The sequence below is a fragment of the Mycteria americana genome, chromosome 3 (assembly GCF_035582795.1).
Source record: "Mycteria americana isolate JAX WOST 10 ecotype Jacksonville Zoo and Gardens chromosome 3, USCA_MyAme_1.0, whole genome shotgun sequence".
In the NCBI taxonomy this organism is placed as follows: Eukaryota; Metazoa; Chordata; class Aves; order Ciconiiformes; family Ciconiidae; genus Mycteria; species Mycteria americana.
Window position 1 is genome coordinate 24,851,958 of NC_134367.1, and position 18,736 is coordinate 24,870,693.

The following is an 18,736-nucleotide window of genomic DNA, read 5'->3' on the forward strand; positions in this document are numbered from 1 at the left end:
TATTATTTTTCATTACAGTGATTCCAGTTAAAAATAACTAAACTACATGAATAATGAGCCACTTCATGATTTGTTAGGCAGCTGTTCAGCATATTCTTAAGCAAACAAAATAAATTTACTAGTTAGGTCTCTCTTAATCCAAAACCCCCTTAATTTGATGTTTCACAATTCCTTTAGAGGTACTATTCACAAGTAGATATCGATAAATATGATATAAATGCCTTATCATCAGTGTTTCAATCAGCTTTCCTGCTGCTTCAGAAATATAAACAGCTAGAATCTATATTTACATAACCTACTCTTAGCATTTGAATGACAGACAGAAAGTAAACAGTAGACTTCTCAAAATACTCTATAGTGTATTTCTGAATCTTAATGATCCATATCCAATGGAAGTATTACTGAACATCTCTTGGGGGATGAAGTTTGCCATAATTAAATCCTAATCAGTCCTCTATCAGAGGGCAAAATAATGTACCTGTCTTATAAATACACTAATGTATCTTCAGTCAGCAACTCCTTGGATTTCTGTATATACCTAATATTTTGCTTTTGGTTAACTGCATCCCATATCAGTCACCTCATTTTCAACTTACATAAAAATTCTGTAATTGTAGAGGTTGGTCAGGAACTAGCTGTTCAAAGACTTCTCAGCAGCTGAACAGTAGCTGCGTATCAGGCAGCAAATACAAACCCAGTTTTTTTAGTATGTGTGCACAAAAGGAAAAGGGCACAATTGCAGTTAATAGAATAAAAAACTCACTAGTTTTAAATTTGAAAAGAAAATTGATATAGCAGTTACTGGTTTAAAAGAGATATAGCAACTGAATAATTTCAAAAGGAAATTTTCTCAAAACAAAACTCACAGAATAAAACAGAACCAACATAATTTCACAACCCATCATAATTTAGATAAGATCAAATACACTGCTTTCATGCATGTATCACATTGATTGCTGTTACAGGTAACTCAGCCTTGTTCTAAAAACACCTTAAATAATTTTTTCTTTTCTAGAAAATAAATATTGTTTTATATTATTTTTAGTTAAATGGTGTACATCCTTCTTCGTTCTCTTTTCTTTGTTCTTCTTTTTCTACGCTAGCATCATTCTCTAATATCACCTCTGTAAATTCCATGCCTTAGGGTTGTAGCCACACACTTCCTAGTACTGGTGAGAGATTGTGTCAACTTATATTTGAATCACCCTTGGGAGTGATTCAGTACCATCTGAGATGACTTTGGGTGTTCTGTCTAGCCTCCAGCTGCTGTTGAAGAAGGTTGAGAATCTCTCCCAAGTTCTCTTTAGTATCTACCAGCTTAGATACTGTAATTTGTCTCATATGACATTAGGAGCTTGTATTTAGGCAAATTAATTTTGTCTTCTGCTTGTCACAGTGTGTACATCATACTGAAGGTTTTGCTCGATCATTTATTTGGAATATGAAAAGCTATCTGATGTTTATGTTCATTCTGTTATCACTATCACAGAATCATATGAAATACTTTTGGTACCATTTATCATAAGGTATTATCGACATGCCTGCAGACTTAACAGAGTTTGACAGAGCAGAATGATTCTGTTCCCTTTGTTTGAAAAATTTTAGAAGGTATAATTTAGTAAACTGTTCACCTGATCCCACGAATTCTTTCCTACAGTGCTGCATAACAATTCTCTTATTGATTCAGCTTGTTTCAGCATAGCCATTCTCAAATATCTTCTAACATGGAAACTTCACTGAATTTAAAAAAAAAGAAGTAACTTTCTAAAAAGAAAATAAAACAACTCTTTCAGGATGAAATACTAAATTTTAATATCTCACTGAAATGACATACTACTCTGAAAAACGGAATGCCTAAATTTTATTTCTAGTTCTGCTTAGTATGCTAGGCCTGTCAGTTTGCCGTTTTCCTTCAGATGCTGGGATCTTCTGTGCTGCCCTGGCATTGAAAGAGAGCCTGTAAGTACTACCATAATGTAGGAAAAGTTTTTGCTTTAAGGGTAGCAGAACTAGCTGATGTGCCAAATATCCTCTCCAACAAAAGCAAATAACACCTTGGAAAAAGAAGAAATTAAGTTTTGGGGGGATTCATTAAGACTCTGACATTGTAACCCTTGACAACTGTACGATCCCACTGAGAATGTCAAGTTCCAAATGAATGTCTAAAAGAATGTTTAAGTCTTTAAACATCCAAAGTCAGGGCTGATGTAATTTATCATACTTTCATATGAAGACCTTATAAAAGCTTATATACATGTTTCTCCGACAGTACAGTTTTCATGCTTCATCCAAGAGGTAAAGCAGTATCATCTAATTGCAATTAGGTGATAAAGCAGGTAAAGCACTATCATCTAAATATCTTCTAATCTAATTCTAATCTGGAATCTTCTAAAGTAATAACATTATCTCTGTAGTATTCTCTAAATACTTATGCACTATCTAGTTGAATAAATCCATAGTCAGACATAGATCATCATCCAGATTGATTTTCTGTTGCTACTTCATTGGCTCTTGTATGAAATATATTGTACTTTACACATAAAGAGTTTGAATCAATTAATTTCAACAAGTTAATGAAAATTTTGTATTTGCTTACTTATAGGAGATTGATAGCAAAATATTTTTTAAAAAAACCTTTAAACTATTTATAAAATATATGTATTAAAAAGCATAGGATATTCTGTAAACAAGTATGTTCCTTACCCTTACAAGTTGGCCTTTCATTGCCTACACTCCAGGTTCCATTAGTCCTGCACTGTATGAGTCTTCGACCCAATAAATAATATCCAGGACTGCAGCTGAGCATGACTTGAGCTCCATACTCATTCAGTGACCCAGAAATCAGTCTCCAGACAACATGTTCTGAGAGCAGAGTCTCTATGGTGGGGCAAGTGACAGCTGTGAAGAAAGGACACTTAAATATTAGCATTCTACCCCTAAGTTTCTTCACAGAATATATATGTCTTGCCTTACTGGCAGAAGTTTTTCAATTTAAAACTGAGCATACTATAAGCATTTTTGAAATACAAGTTCCAGGAAAAATAATGAACATCATACAGTAAGTATTACAAATTGAGAAGGAGTTTGTAGTACATTTTCATTTAGTGAGATGCAGTGGAACAATGACATACATCACACTGAATGAATCACATACTCTAATGTGATTTATTTAAAAATTGAAGAAACAAAACACATCACAGACTACAGTGGATGTAAAAGGGAAAGCAAATAATGCTATGTAATTTTTGCAAATGCTCAAGTGATGCTTTATTTTTCTATCCATATTCACTTTAGAAAGGCTCTAAAAAGTTCTTAAAACAGGTTGCCATAAAAGCTGCTAACACACATTCAAATGCTAATTACTATAAAATGGTATACTGTGGGTATTCAGGAAAATTATTACATTCCAGTTTAGAATATTTGACATTAAAAATAAAGATAATATTTAGAGAGATTTTTAGAGTGATTTCAGTTCTGTTGCCTTTAGTATTTCAGATTTTGTAAGAGAATGTAGTTACTGCCAATAGACAAGAACTGTAGTTTATGTTTTTCATAAGGCTTAATATAGCTACCAACCATACATAGCATTTTTTAATATTTTCAGATTCAAATTGATCTTTTGCAATTCAAGATAAAGTACACAGAATATTTACAATATCTACAATATTGACATGAATTCTATCTTAATGGGCCTATGTCTCTGTAAAGATTAGACTAGTTTTATGAAAATATTTATGATTACTTTATTTAAAAATAGCTGTATTTGGTGTCTTATACCTTGTTGTTCAGGATTTCCCTGCTATAGAAAAAGTCTGAATGAATTTGTGACTGTTTATATCCCAAAGAATACTTTAGAAAAAACTGCTACTCCAGCAAAACTTGAGAAAATCTGTACCTTCTGAGGAAAAACAAAGAAACAAAAAAGCATGTGACAGAAATTTAGTTCCTCTTCTTTGGTTTCTCTTATATGTTGCTAAAAAAAGGTGATAAGTTTTCTAAATATTTTGTATACTTAGGAATCATTACCTCTGATCTTTTGTACAATATACTCAAGTCACCACGCTGTTTAAGGGAAGACAAAAGCGTTATGAGGAAGTGTGTAAAAACCCCAAGCTATACTTAAGAAACAAAAAGAAGAGTCTGATTCTCATTTATGTTATAATAAGTTTACACCATTTTACCAGGGAAAGGACTAATAAAGCTGACAAAAAAAAAATCACATATTCTGTAGACTTTACACTGTCTGAGAGGTATAAAGTGATTTTATCACAAGTATGTATGTGTGATGAAAGAGACTAGTTCAGGTAATCACTGAAATACAGGAAAGTGATAGAAGAAAAATTCCTGTAAAAATTTAGATTTCCACCACTTTTCAGAATACCTTTGATAATGCTAGAATTATACATCTACCTTTTCCAATAGTTACCTTACGCATGGTAAGTTCAAGCATCTAGAAAACACAGAGCTGGAAGCATAGCATATCTGTGAAGATGTGTAAGAATTTAGGAAGGAGAAATCATCTGAAGAACTTCCAAATGACAGGTTATAAGGTTACATTGAGTTGAAATTGTAGAATATTTTCTCAGATTTTTTTCAGTATATCTTAGGAAGGATTGCCAGCGTACAGTCACTTTGAAACTTAATAGTTCTTCACTTTGGCCTTTATAACAATATTCTGACTAGTTATGAGCAATTTCCCAGGTTAAAGGAGGACTTCCTACTTCCTAATTTAATCTAATTTGAGACTGATACTAAACTGTGTTTCATAGCTACTCAAAGATTATCAATTATTAACCAAGAAACAGTTTTTTCTTATTTGTTGTTAAATAAAATAAGCATATTAAAGCACTTAACACCTTGGAAAGAAAATCATACAGGTCTGTCAGAAGACAAAAATTATTCTAAATAGGTACTTAATACCCCTCAAATTTAACATTTTAATCACTTCTCCTTAGAAGCAATAGTTTTGTTGGTTCTTTCAGAGATGAAAGCAAGCTTCTTATTTAGTTGAATAGTAAAAATTTTAGTCTTAACCATAGGGGATATCTTAAGACACTTAGAGATAAGAGGCTCAGCTATTTCAGAATATGTAAATAAGCCATAGATATTTCCTCTCCATACTGAGGTTAGTATGTAATTTATTTTTTCTTTAGCTATAAATACTTAGAATCTTGTTGCAAGCACACTTTACAAACAACGATCAGATTCTGATACATGATTGTACAATTTCTAACTGAAGATATTACTGAGTACAGAATATACTTCTAGACTGTGTTGATGTAATCAACTAAAGCTGCTGCTTGAAAATTTTTAATTTTACAGGGATTTATTTTGATTTATTATTTCCCCATCCTTCAAGAAACAAAAAAAGACTATTAACAGATGCTTGATTTTGTCCACATGGTTTATGAATGAGTGCATCAATTTGCCTCTCATGGTCTCTCCCTTGCAAATTATGGGCTGGGCACTATTTAAATTGTTATTTACATAGATGAAACTCTATAAGGGATGATCTCAACTTCTTGCAGATGTGAAGATATTCTTTCTTTTCTCCAGGTATTTTTAATACAGGAATGTATGAATAATATTGCTTTACATAAAGTATAGGTCAGAAAACATAACTATCATTTGAAATTATGACTAAGATTACCCATTTTAATGACATGACAATCTCCATATACTGATAATTCTGAATAGACTCAAAAGCAGGGAATTAATAATGAGATATAACTACCATAAAAAAAAAAGATGAAAAAATAAGTTGTTCTATAAGCCCAGGTATATTTGCTACTCAAGACATGAGCAAAATGTTCACTAAGCAAAATGTTCACTATATGAACAGTGGCAATGACCAAAAAAATATAAAAAGATCTTTGCAATTACAACAACTAAAATCAAACAAGAATTTTTGTGGTAATATGCTCAGCATTTAGTTTTAACTCTTCATAATGATTAATTCTTCATAATTTCATTATTCTTTTTACTTGCTCTTCTCGTCAACAAACCCTTTGCACTATCAATATTTTCCTAGAATCTGAATACCAGAAGACTGACTCTTCCCTTTTACTTAGTTGTTCTGTCTACAAGCCTTTGCCTGTCTTTGATTGTTACGTAAGCAAAAAAAAGTACATCTCATGTTATTCCAGGAATATCTTGAATATTGTGACTCTGAATGTAATTATTGTTTCAAGGGAAGAAAAAGGCAAGTACAACGTATATGATGGAAAAATATCTCAATTACAGGATCTTGCTATTACTATTTGCAAATGTAATGGCATCTGATACTTGGTTGCCATTCTTCAGCAGGTAGTTAACATTCATAAAGAAAGGTAAAGGGCATTTTTGTCTTACTGTAATCTGAATTTATAATGCAATAATTAGAACTATATTGTTCAAATATACCCTTTTGACTAAATTCATTATTAGCTTAAAAAAAGCAAGATTAAGGTCAAGTCATATATTACGCTTGAGAAACTAGCGTGGTTTAACTTCATAAGTATTAGTAAAATAAGAAGACAATAGGAAACCAAATAATCCCGTACACCACAGAATCTAAGAACAAAGACCTAAGAACAAAATTCAATCACTTAAGCAAGTTGATAGTTTCAGTATGCTAGTAGAAAAAAAAACAGAGCAAAAAAATTAAGCGCTTCTTGTTATTCAATATATTTAAATGGGAAAGGCTTCAAAACCTCAAAATAGGTAAACAAAAGGATCACATGGTATTCAATATCAGCCTGTCAATCCAGTCAGTTATGTCAAGTCAATCTGTTATCAGTCTAATATATCTGGACTAATCTAAAATGCCCGAACTAATTAACTGTTTTACTACAGTTCACTGAGTAAGTACTAACCCTTTATAAGTACTCCATGTTACTTACCGAACCTTGAAAAAATACTCCAAAAATTACTTACTGACTTTAGGATTTTTCAAAGAAAATATTAGGAGAATTATTGGGTACGGTGTTCTGAATATCCTAGCTAATAAAAACTCCAGCAATTGCACAATATCTATGATGAGCTGGTGGTGAATCTTTGCCTGTTTATATTAACAAACACCTTTTTACATTTATAATACAACTGATGCTTTATTCCAGAACTACTTATGATTCATAGTTCTATCACTAGACATTGTACAAACATATTGAAAAATATAAAAAAAACTTCTAAAATTTCTAATTATTTCCAATTTATTTCTAGATAAAAATCAATGTCTGAACCATCACTGTTATGGCTCAGCACACCATACCTTCCAAAAATATCTACAGTGAAATCTGTAATATGCAGATTATGCAAAGGTAACATTAGCTGTTCTTTAAAATGTTTGATATTAGAGAAATTAGCATAAACCAATGAAGGATCCGATTTAAATGTTTGAAAGGGTATATTAAAGGAGTAATGCAAAAGAGCAATAAAGTTATGCAGTTACAGGGACCATCCCAGGCAATTAAAATGTTAGAAAAATTAATTAACTACAAACTCAATTTCCTAGGTTATGCATCCACTTACTTCTATGAAAAGGAAAGCAAGTAAGAACAGAGGCTAACAAGTTATCCTAGTTCAGCAGTATTTTTGTTAATAAACATATACTGGTCCAGATCTCAGCACCAACACACATGGAGTATAACCTATATGGGTACATTTTATATGTACTTATAAAGAAATATAATATAATTTTGTATACATTCATACTCTTGGTATACAAATTATGGTACTTAGCTTTAGAGAACTGGTAAGGTACCTTGCCATAATCAGAAAAAAAATCTGACATCGTGATCTTGCAATAAGTGAACACATTCAGTCTTCTGATCTCATGAAGAGAAACATGGAAGTAAATCACAATATTTTCTGTCATTATTTTTTCACCCTCTGGCACAATGTTTTAAATCAGTTCCCTAGATCTGGTCAAAAAGCGCAGATAGTAAACAGAACTGAAAGTTCTGTTTTGCATTAATCAGAACCTACTTTAATGCTCTTTTCTGCATATTTCTTAAAGCAGCTTTAGTCCTGCAGATTTCCTATGGAACAAAAAAGGTTATACTTCCATTAATTTCAAGTGGTCAGGTGTCTGTACATCTTTTTACTATGTCTAGCAAAACTCTAAAACTGGACATTAATCATAATTATAATATTCTTAAGAATTTGCATTAGACATTTTCTAGCATGCAAAAATGCCTGTATTAAAATAAAGTTTCCTGGTGGCCCAGAGAACATTTCTTTTGTGTTGCTTTGTCATGAAAAAAGTGATACTTGACTCGTAAAAGAATTATGTGCTAACATTCACCTTAGCTCTTCTAAAAGTATCATACATACTTAAACTCTCCTTAGAGCAAACACTGGGACTGTACCACATCTGAAACGAGTAGAAGTTTCTAGTATTGGAATGCAATGTTTGTTAAAGGAAACTCATTACTGAGATTTCTTTTCATGGAACATGATTTTTGGAACAAGGAAAAGAAAACTCTCTAATAACATTAAAATATACATACTAAACGGAGAAAGAAGTTCTCTTTTGCTTCAGAACAGGCTTAGTATGACCTCCTTCATTGATTCAAGTCTCATACCAATTTCTTCAGTAGTTTCCTCTTACCACATAATGCATTTTCTACTACTGACACAGTGAGGCACAACTCATTCTTTCTAGTTCTTTCAAGTCTTAAGAATGGTCTAAAACAATTGTTTCTCTATATTATTCAGAGAAAAAGTACACAATGACACATTTAAGCTATGAACAGACTTTAATAGCATCAACTAAGAAGTCCAATTGCTGTGGAGGGAGAACCCAAGATTTAGATCAGTATTTCTATTTCATTAAGAAAGTCAGTGTCAAGTGTCCATAAAATAAAAAACCCTAAGAAAATATATTTAGTGAGTCCCCAAAAGATAACTGTTCTTATCTGTCATCTTTAGCCCACGAAATATAGAGAGAGATAGTCCAAGTCACAAGGATGTTCAGGAAAAAATGTATACTACTTCTGTTCTCATTTCTATCAGTTTTGAAATTTTGTACCCAAACCAAAAACGCCTGTACAAGATGAAAAAGGAAAATCACTTCTAGAACACTGAAAAGTCTAGATTTCTAAATCAGAGGGATTTCACAGGAGAAGGAGAAATATACAGAGGAAAACAAGCATGTGGTGAAAAATATTAATTCACAAACATAAATAAAAAATGTAAAAACAAAAGAAGTGTCTCAGATGAAGGGATTGACTCTCACCAACACCTTTAGATGACTTTGTTTCTTTACAAAATAGTTACGGATACTATTCCAAGCATTAATCTCTCTATTCAGTAAATAGCTTAGATATCCAGCTGCAGCTTGGTATTGAATTCAGGGAGCAACACATCTAAATTTTGCATTGACAGCTAAGTCCTTGTCTGTTTCCATCTTTCAGTCTTTGCTTGGGAAGACCTTATTTCTCTGCACTTGATGATATATATTCTGAAGAATGTAAGGCACTAAATAATAATAATAATAATTTTCACTAATTAGTCACAAACAAAATGCAATAATCATGCTATAATGATGCAATTTTATATAAAAATAGCAAGAGGTTATAACATCCAAAGGAGAGGAAGGAAATTTGATTTGTGTTCTTTTCCCTTTTTAACTTGTCACTGCAAGAATCAGCATCTGCATTTCCATAGTAGCAGACAAAATTCAAATCATATCTGATGAAATGGAATAGACAAAAAATTCCCAAAAGATTGTTCTCTTTTTTTTTAAAAAATCTCAGAAAGATGGAAACATGACTTTTCACAGGTGTGTAAAAATGCTGATGATGGGTAAAACAGTGTTTCTCAGCTAACTATAGTTACAACTTAAAACCCTGACTTTGTAATCATGCCTACATATCCCTTCCTTTCTGTTTGAGCATTATCCAAATTATATTAGTTGGGGTAAAAGGTATCAGAGGCATTTTATGTGGCATACAGTAAGGAAAGAATCATGCAAGCACCAGTACTCATCTATAGTTTGAGACCAAAGTTGTTTGATCTATTCAGATTTCTTGGATATATCTACACCTTTTGGATGGGATGTTTTTTTGGAACTGCATATCACACTCACTTCTCTGACCAAGAGTAACGTAGTAATGTACACGTTTCAGTAGAAAGTTTTTGCATACTTTACACAGTGTCCTGTATTCATATGTAGAGTTACTACTGTATGGTCACTCTCTAAAGAGTATTGGCCTGATTTAAAATATTGCCTGACAAAGACTTTAAATAGCAATACAGATAGACACCTCTAGTTCCCTTCATCATGTACGAGAGATCCCTATGTAGAATAACTGAAGCAAGGTACTTATTTGTAATTCAGTAAAGCTTTCTTAATAGATATCTGTTGATTGGTATTTCATGTAATTAAAATCAATAGCCTAATGTCCATGATCCATGTCTTGCTGTATGACCAGCCCAAACCATATTTCTCATGATTCAAATCTGATGTAAATACTTTTAATGAAGATAAAGGAGTTTCAGACGTCTGCCTCAGGCATTATATTATCAGAGATACTTTGCAAAACAAACTGCACTGATTTCAACCTTCATTTTAATAGACCTGAGGACAAAATGAATTCATTTATTTACCATTTACCTTTCTGTGCTGTGTTTGCTGCTCATCAAGTCTGAGATGTTTCTATCTCTGGAGACTAAATATATTTATCCTTACAGCAGCAATACTACAAAACCAGGTTGTTATGGAGATTGTCTAACGTTTTCTGCACTTTGCAAGTAAGAAATCTTGGGTAAAGCATGCCTGCCTCTGAATAGCAATCCATTTTGAAAATACTGACTTTAATATTGTCATGTGGATCACTAGCATTTTAATTTAGCACTTCTGGTTTTAGAAGTAGTGGGATTCTTTTTCAAACTGAATAAATTTTTAGAAAAAGAAAAAAGAAGAGAAAAAAGTGTTATATATATTTTGTTAGGCTTTTAAAAATATTAAACAAAACTTTTTATGTTGAAAGTTGTGCTAAATGTTAATAATTGTGTTTTACAGGGTAGTCGTGTGGTTAAGTTTGATCATTTCAATAATACAAGCTTTTTTTTTTTTTTTTGCACTGCAGGTATAGTGTTATTAATTCAGTATTTTTAATCCCGAGTTAGTTTAACTGGCCTCTTCCCCCAAAAAAATCTGTTGATATTTCTGCTGATTAATCATTCAAGTTATGTTCTTTGTACCTTGTCAAGTTTTTCTGAGAGAACAAAGTGCAGTTCAATACACTGGAGCACTGCCTTCCCTCCACACATGGCTCTGAATTCAGAGCATGTCTGTGTGATCACAGCTGGTTTGGAATCATCCTTCCTATGTACTCTGTGGAACTGCTGTGTTCAGTTTTAGGCACTGTGCTTCAAGAAAGGTGTAGATCACTTGGAGATTGTCCAGAGGACAATAATGAGAACCACTGGTCCAAAAAGTATGAAGAAAGAGTGAGAAAGAATCACAGCAAGACAGTTACCTCTACAGAAGAGGTGACTGAGTGTATTGGGTTTCAGGAGTCAAGGTGTTGGCCGGGGGCGGGGAGGGCATGCCGCAGGGGTGGCCTCTGTGAGGAGAGGCTTGGGCTGCTGGACACAGCTGGTTCCAAATGACCCACTGCAGGACTCAGCTGACCTCATCAGCCAAGACAGTGGCACCTCTGGTAAAGTGTATTTAGGAAAGGGTAAAACACTGCACAGGCAGAGGAGGAGAGAACAAAAAGAGTGAGAAGCAGCAGAGGGAACACCAAGGTCACAGAAGAAGGAGGAGGAGGTGCTCCAGGTACCAGAGCTGGTATTCTGTTGCAGCCCATGGAGAGGACCATGCCAGAGAAGATATCCATACTGCAGCCCACGCTGGAGCAGGTGGATATTTTCTGAAGGAACTGCAGCCAATGGAGCAGGTGGATATTTTCTGAAGGAACTGTAGCCAATGGAGGACCCACACTAGAGCAAGTTTACCCTGATGGACAACAGCCAGTGGAGAAGACCCATGCTGGAACAGGGAAAAGCGCGAGGAGGAAGGAGCAGCAGAGAGGAGCTTTTTACAAACTGACCACAACTCCCATTCCTCATCCCCCAGCACTGCTTGCGGTGGGGAGAAGAGTCAAGAGCAAACGAGTGAAGTTGACCCTGGGAATAGGGGGAGGAAAGTGTTGTTTTGATTTTTTTTTTTCTGAAATGTATTTGACCCTATTTTAATTGGCAATACATTAAACTAACTTTCCCCAAGTCAAGTCCTGTGATAGTAATCTCTCTGTCCTTATCTCGACCCACAAGATTTTTTATCCTGTTTTGCTTCTTATCTGGTTGAAAAGGGGCAGTGAGCAAGCAGCTGGGTGAAGGTCTGGCTGCTGACCAAGGATAACCCACCACACTGAAAAAAACAAGTTTCAAACACATTAAAAAGAATGTAAGAAGACTAAAATAACTTCTATTTGTCCACTGTGGATACAAAATGAAATAATGCTTTTACACTACAGAAAAACTGATTCAGGTTATATATGTTAGGAAAAACTTTGCAAGGGGAAAAAAAAGTAAAATACTGAAACAGAGTACTCAGGAAGGTCTTCAAGATTAGGTTAAATGATCATCTGTCAGGGATGCTTAGAAGATCTCTTGAAGTAACTTTCATCAATATTTTCTAACGATTGTTTGCTGCCAATTAATTCAAAAAAATCAAAACCATTTCACAATCATGTGTAACTTCACAATTCTTATATTCACAGCATTTTACTCTTTCTTTAAAAATAAGCTGAATTTTACTTGTTTGAAAAACTAAAGTGCTTTTCAAATTCAGAATCCGGAAAGCATGTACATATACTGCTGATTACTTCAAGATTCTAAATTAACTCTCAAAAATTTTAAATATAGTATTATAGCAATTAATAATTTTGAGATTATGTCCTAATTGGTATTTCAAGTCACGTCAGGCTCAGTTAATTATTGCTTTGATCCAGTACAAAGACAGGCAGTGGTAGCCCGATGCAAATGAGAGGCCATGTCACATGGTAGGGGAGTCTGCATCACACTGGCTAGTTCTGACAGGGGGCAAAAATGAAGACTAAAGGACTCTTATCTAATTTAATTATCTACACTAGCAGTACTTTAAAAAAAAGTTTTTGCTTTTATTACTTTAGAAGCTATATTAAAATAAATTACAATTGGTGGTTGTAACTTTATATTGTGAAAATGGAGAAGAGCACATTATTCATAATAAGAAAATATACATGAAACTGAATTATCTAATAATTTTAATTCAGATTTTTTGAAGAAGATAAACAAGAGGTTTTTTAATTAAACAAATTTGTAGACCTCTTGTACTTTACTAAATGCTAAATGATTATGTGTTCCTGAATGACCAGTTCAAGGGATAGGTATACATAAAACCTAAAAATCACCAGTGAAGATTTTCCTGAGAAAGTTCAAGGGAAATATACATGAGAAATACATGCCCACTTACATTTGCAAACAGGAGGCCTCCCTTTGTTGCTCCATAATCCATCTTCTTGACACACTGCTGTTGCTTGTTGACTAGATTCTAGCTTGAAGCCCTCATTACATTCATATATCAATCTACTGCCCAAAGTGAATTCATTACCTATAACTGAACCGTTCCCAGGGGAATCAGGAATACCACAAGATACAGCTGAAAAGAAAGGAAAGAAAAAGATAAAGAATTGGCTTTTTCTTATATATTTTCTTAAAATATTGTCCCACCACTGCAATAAGAAATGCAGATTAGTAATTTTGACATATTCCATTCATAACAACTGAAATTAATTTTCCATCATAGTTACAATATTCCGATAAATAAATGTAACAGTATTTAAAACATTGATAAACACATTGAAGTGCATCTACTATAGACAAACATTTTCTAAAACATTATTTTCTTTAATCCAAACACTGTAGAGACATAAATTTCAACATAGGCTAAGGGCAATGGTTTATTTGCCAGGGAAAAAAATCAAGAAAGTGTCCAAACTTATTTGGTCCAAGAAGCAATGAACTGGAAAATTCTTAAATGCTTTCTAATAGTCTGCTTCCATTCACTCAGGGTTTCTTTCATTCCTGCACTACTATAAACAAAACTTCATATTTGTTTGTTCTATACGTATAAGAATGTTCTATACATTTAAAGAATTCAATTTAACATTTTTTGTCTGATGAGAAAAGCACCTAAATATATGACTAGACAGGGAAGAGTTCCACTGAAGTTAAGGGTATTATTCAGATATTTAAACACTTTTACATACTTGACTAATTAATTTTGGAATGCTAAATGTTATGTGAATTCAGGCTTATTCATGTTCCGTATCATGAAGGAAATTACTTACTGAGTTATTTTCACTTTTTTTTGTTCCTTCAGAATTTCTCTCCAGATAAGCTGTTATTCTTTCAAGCTCACAAAGTTTAATTTGCTGTCAGCTTAGTGAACTCTGAGTAGAATCATAGAATCATAGAATCATCAAGGTTGGAAAAGACCTCTAGGATCATCTAGTCCAACCGTCAACCCAACACCTCCATGCCTACTAAACCATGTCCTGAAGTGCCACATCTACACGTTTTTTGAACTCCTCCAGGGATGGTGACTCCACCACCTCTCTGGGCAGCCTGTTCCAATGCTTGACCACTCTTTCAGTAAAGAAATTTTTCCTAATATCCAATCTAAACCTCTTCTGATGCAACTTGAGGTCATTTCCTCTCATCCTATCACTAGTTACTTGGGAGAAGAGACCGACACCCACCTCTCTACAACGTCCTTTCAGCCTGGTTGTAGAAGGAGATCAGGTTAGTCAAGCAGGACCTGCCTTTCATGAACCCATGCTGCCTGGGCCTGCTCCCCTGGTTGGCCTGCACTTCCCTGTTGAGTGCACTCAAGATGAACTGCTCCATAATTTTCCCCAGTACCGAGGTCAGGCTGACAGGCCTCTAGTTCCCCGGGTCCTCCTTCCGGCCCTTCTTGTAGATGGGCATCACATTGGCAAGCCTCCAGTCATCTGGGACCTCCCCTGTTAACCAGGACTGCTGATAAATGATGGAGAGTGGCTTGGCAAGCTCCTCCACCAGCTCCCTCAGTACTCTTGGGTGGATCCCATCCAGCCCCATAGACTTGTGAGTGTCCAAGTGGCGTAGCAGGTCATTAACTGCTTTCTCCAGGATTATGGGGGGTTTATTCTGCTCTCCGTCCCTGTCTTCCTGCTTAGGCGGCTGAATTGCCTGGGGATAACCGGTCTGACTATTAAAAACTGAGGCAAAGAAGGCATTAAGTACCTCAGCCTTTTCCTCATCCTTGGTGGCAAAGTTCCCCCCCCGCCCCGCATCCAATAGAGGGGGATTCTCCTTGCCTCTCTTTTTGTTGTTAATGTATTTGTTAAAACTTTTTAAATTATCTCTTACAACAGTGGCCAGCTTGATTTCTAGCTTGATTTTCCTCATCCTTGGTGGCAATGTTCCCCCCCCCCGCATCCAATAAAGCCATCTCCTTGGCTTTCTTTTTGTTGTTAAGCATCTAGTTTTTTGGCTTATTTATTTATTTTAATTTTTTTACAAGAGCTCAGTACAGTTCATTTAACAGTATCTCACACTATACAATTTTAGGGCAGAGTATAGTTACAGAAATATCTATTTCAGTCACTTTTAGGAAAGGTCTCCAAGGCAGGATTGCCTTCTGCCATGTGACTTCTCAGCTCCCTTGATTTTGATAATGAAAAGCAGAAAGGCAACTCTTCAGTATCCTTTTTAAAATTTCTTTTAATGCTATGCTTTATTTCAAAATAGCTATTTATGCACGGGGATTAACTCTAGGTACTTGAATAAGTCAGTAATGCTGGTAAAGATTTTGTATTTGCACCATGGCACTTCTGAAGGGAAAGTCATAGTATTATTTTCTGTGAAAGGATATTATTTTCTGAAAAATGGTAAGTTGGAGCAGAGAACCCATCACATTATTACAATGAATCTATTTAAAGAGTTTATATAAACCAATGTATGTGTGTACAGAATCACTGCCTGCTTTGAGTCTGGCATCCAGTTTATTGCTCTTCAGTAAATACACTGAATAAAACACAGATTTGAAGCTTTCATTTCTAAGTATTTACCAATAAAGAGTGGAGTTTTGCAAATGAAAACGTCTTTTTCTTATATACACTCAACTGTAAGAAGCAATCCAACATTTTAAGTTAAAAAGTCCTTTGTGTATTTGTTCCTTTCCCCTTGACACTGTGAAGTTTTATTATTTTAATAAAATCAATATATTTCAAAAGAAGAAATGACAGCCTTTGTCTGAAATCTGTTAAACAGAGGTGAAAATAAGTATTTTTTTTTTAATCTAATTTTTATTATGATTTACCCAATTCAATGTAAATTATTAATTTCACAACACATTGTCATGGTACCATAAACACATCTCTCAAATTTGTTTTCAGTATTCCCAAGTTGTCACATTTGATGCATTTAAATTAAGTAGAACACAGTACTTTGCATATGATTATAATGAGGGAGGTAAGCATTATAAAATGATGAATGGTTAGTTCATTTCAGTTGTTTGCTTCCATCTGGAATCTGTCAAATTGCTAATAGAAGTAGAACTGTTAGTAATGTTCCAAAATAATCTGCTTCCTTTGTAATACAACTTCTTGGCACTTTTTGAACCCTAACTAGTGCCGGTCTTGTCTTCTCAAAATTGAGTATTTCTCCCTCTGTGGGTAAGGGCTGAGCCTCCTGCCACTAGAAGGAGTAGCAGTGGGACAGAGAAGGGAGAGAGAGGTGGTAAGGAAGGGGTTCTGGAGACCCATGCTTACTGCTTTTAATGATGTTAGAGAAAGTGGAGAAGGGGAAGGATAAAAGCAAGTTCTGCTGCTTCTGGGAGCAGGTCTTTGTATTAGGAGTCACTCCCCACAAGATGACCACAGTAGGAGTGATGGCTTTTCAGGGCTCTGGTGTACTTAAAACAGGCAGCAGAGCTGCATCTGGTTCAATGCTCTATCTACTCTCCTAATAATCAATTTAATCCTTTACCTACAACCAGAACCAACTCTGACCCTCTGTCAGGTAAGCAGAATTTTACATTCGCAAAATGTCTGTTTGCATGCTGAACTGACAGAAAGTTAAACTGTCACTCTCTTTTACTACATCATAAAAATTCCTATGCATTCTCCATTTCCAGTCATGCTTACTGTGAAATGTTTCAGTGTCTCCAGAGCCTTCCACTATGTCCCTCCCTGTCCTAACAAGCCACTCAGTTCTCTTCTACCTTGTGGCAATACGTCTGAATGCTTGATGCAGAATGTAATTGAGTTAAGATTTAACTTCGTGTAAATTTCTTTTTCAGGTCTCCTTTCTGATATCCAAACAACAATCTCTGTGTTAAGTGTGCATACATTTAATTGAATAAAACCAAAATTCAGAACTATCAGTCTATCCACCCATCCATGTATGTGTACATCTGTACATACAGGTGGACCTTATTCTAGTTCCCTCTAAATACTTCAAACGTGAATTAACTTCAAATAATTTAGTGGTTTCTATGGAGCAAGAATAATTGATTATGTCATCTGAAAACAAACAAAAAAACAGGTCTGTTTAGTTCATGTTAGAAGCAAATAATTCATTAGCATTTGCTCTTCATCTCTAGCAATAACCTTTCTAGAAACTGCTGAAAAGTTCAAGACTGAGTAGCTCTTATGTGCAAGTTAGTTTAAAGAATAAAAGATGTACAATGCCCAGGTCACACCCAGATGGGCCTAACCGTTATGCCAGGTCTGATGCAATGTCCAGTGTACTAAAACACCTCAAAATCTATGCTTACTGTCACACTTCACCACTTTTATTCTTAGTGTTGTACCTCAGTCCTCTACTATGTCTCTTCTTTCCTCAGCTGCTGCTGAATCTTCTACCGCTACATTGTGAGGTTATTCTCACTGCTGCTTTAGCTACAAATCATAAATCAGTTTTGGCATTCTGGTCCTGTTCCTGTTACAGTCTATCTGTTTATTTGTTGTTTGCTTCTCTCCCAGAAATTGTGATTGGAAAGAAATATTCCTGCTGCTACTAATTTCTTGAGGCTGCTAATGGCTTTTAGAACAGTAGTGTCCAAACAAAACATACTAGCACAGCCAGTTTCACTAAATAACAAGTACTTTGATGTTTGAAGTAAAGTTACCTGAAGTAAACTGACTGAAATAGCATATCATCCTTGGACAGCGGAAACAATGTCACTACTGTCCCACATCCAAGTATTTTGAAGCTCCCAGCTTCTCATATGATTGTAAAATGATAAAGAATGGTTTCAGGAAGTCTTCTGACTTGAGGAATTGTCAACATGCTTCTTAGGTCAGTGATTAGATGAGACTGCCAGGTTCCAGCTGGGAGATGTGCATTCAGAGTGTGAAAAAACCATAACTCAACCTTAATTGTCTCTATTATCTTGAACAGCAGAAAAATATACTTCTTCCAAAGAACAGGTAATCAACGCAAGCGGAAAAGACTTTTACTATCTAGAAACTGAGATGCAGTTTTAGTTGCTCTTTAATGTTCCACATGTGTTCCTGGAATTTATTTCTTGTCAAAACCAGTAAACTTAAAGTAAAATATCTATACACCTATATACCTTTAAGATACTTATGTATTATACATATTTAAAGCATGCAAATTAACTGCATACAGAAAAGAAACTGGAGACTGCATTACAGTCAGACATTGAGTTTATTTCCATACACTGGAAAATCCCTAAATTTAATGTACAAGC

The 18,736-nt window shown here is 34.6% G+C and overlaps 1 protein-coding gene across 1 annotated transcript in view; it reads right to left on the minus strand.

Annotated features, from left to right (window-relative positions):
* The window catches only part of CSMD1 (CUB and Sushi multiple domains 1), a 1,314,206-nt gene that overhangs the window by 78,161 nt on the left and 1,217,309 nt on the right, over positions 1-18,736 (minus strand). The window contains exons 50-51 of the mRNA XM_075498045.1: positions 13,448-13,633; positions 2,704-2,898 (exon numbers count right to left, since the gene is read on the minus strand). Of these exons, the coding sequence (XP_075354160.1) occupies positions 2,704-2,898; positions 13,448-13,633 (381 nt within the window). The remainder of the gene's footprint in view (positions 1-2,703; positions 2,899-13,447; positions 13,634-18,736) is intronic.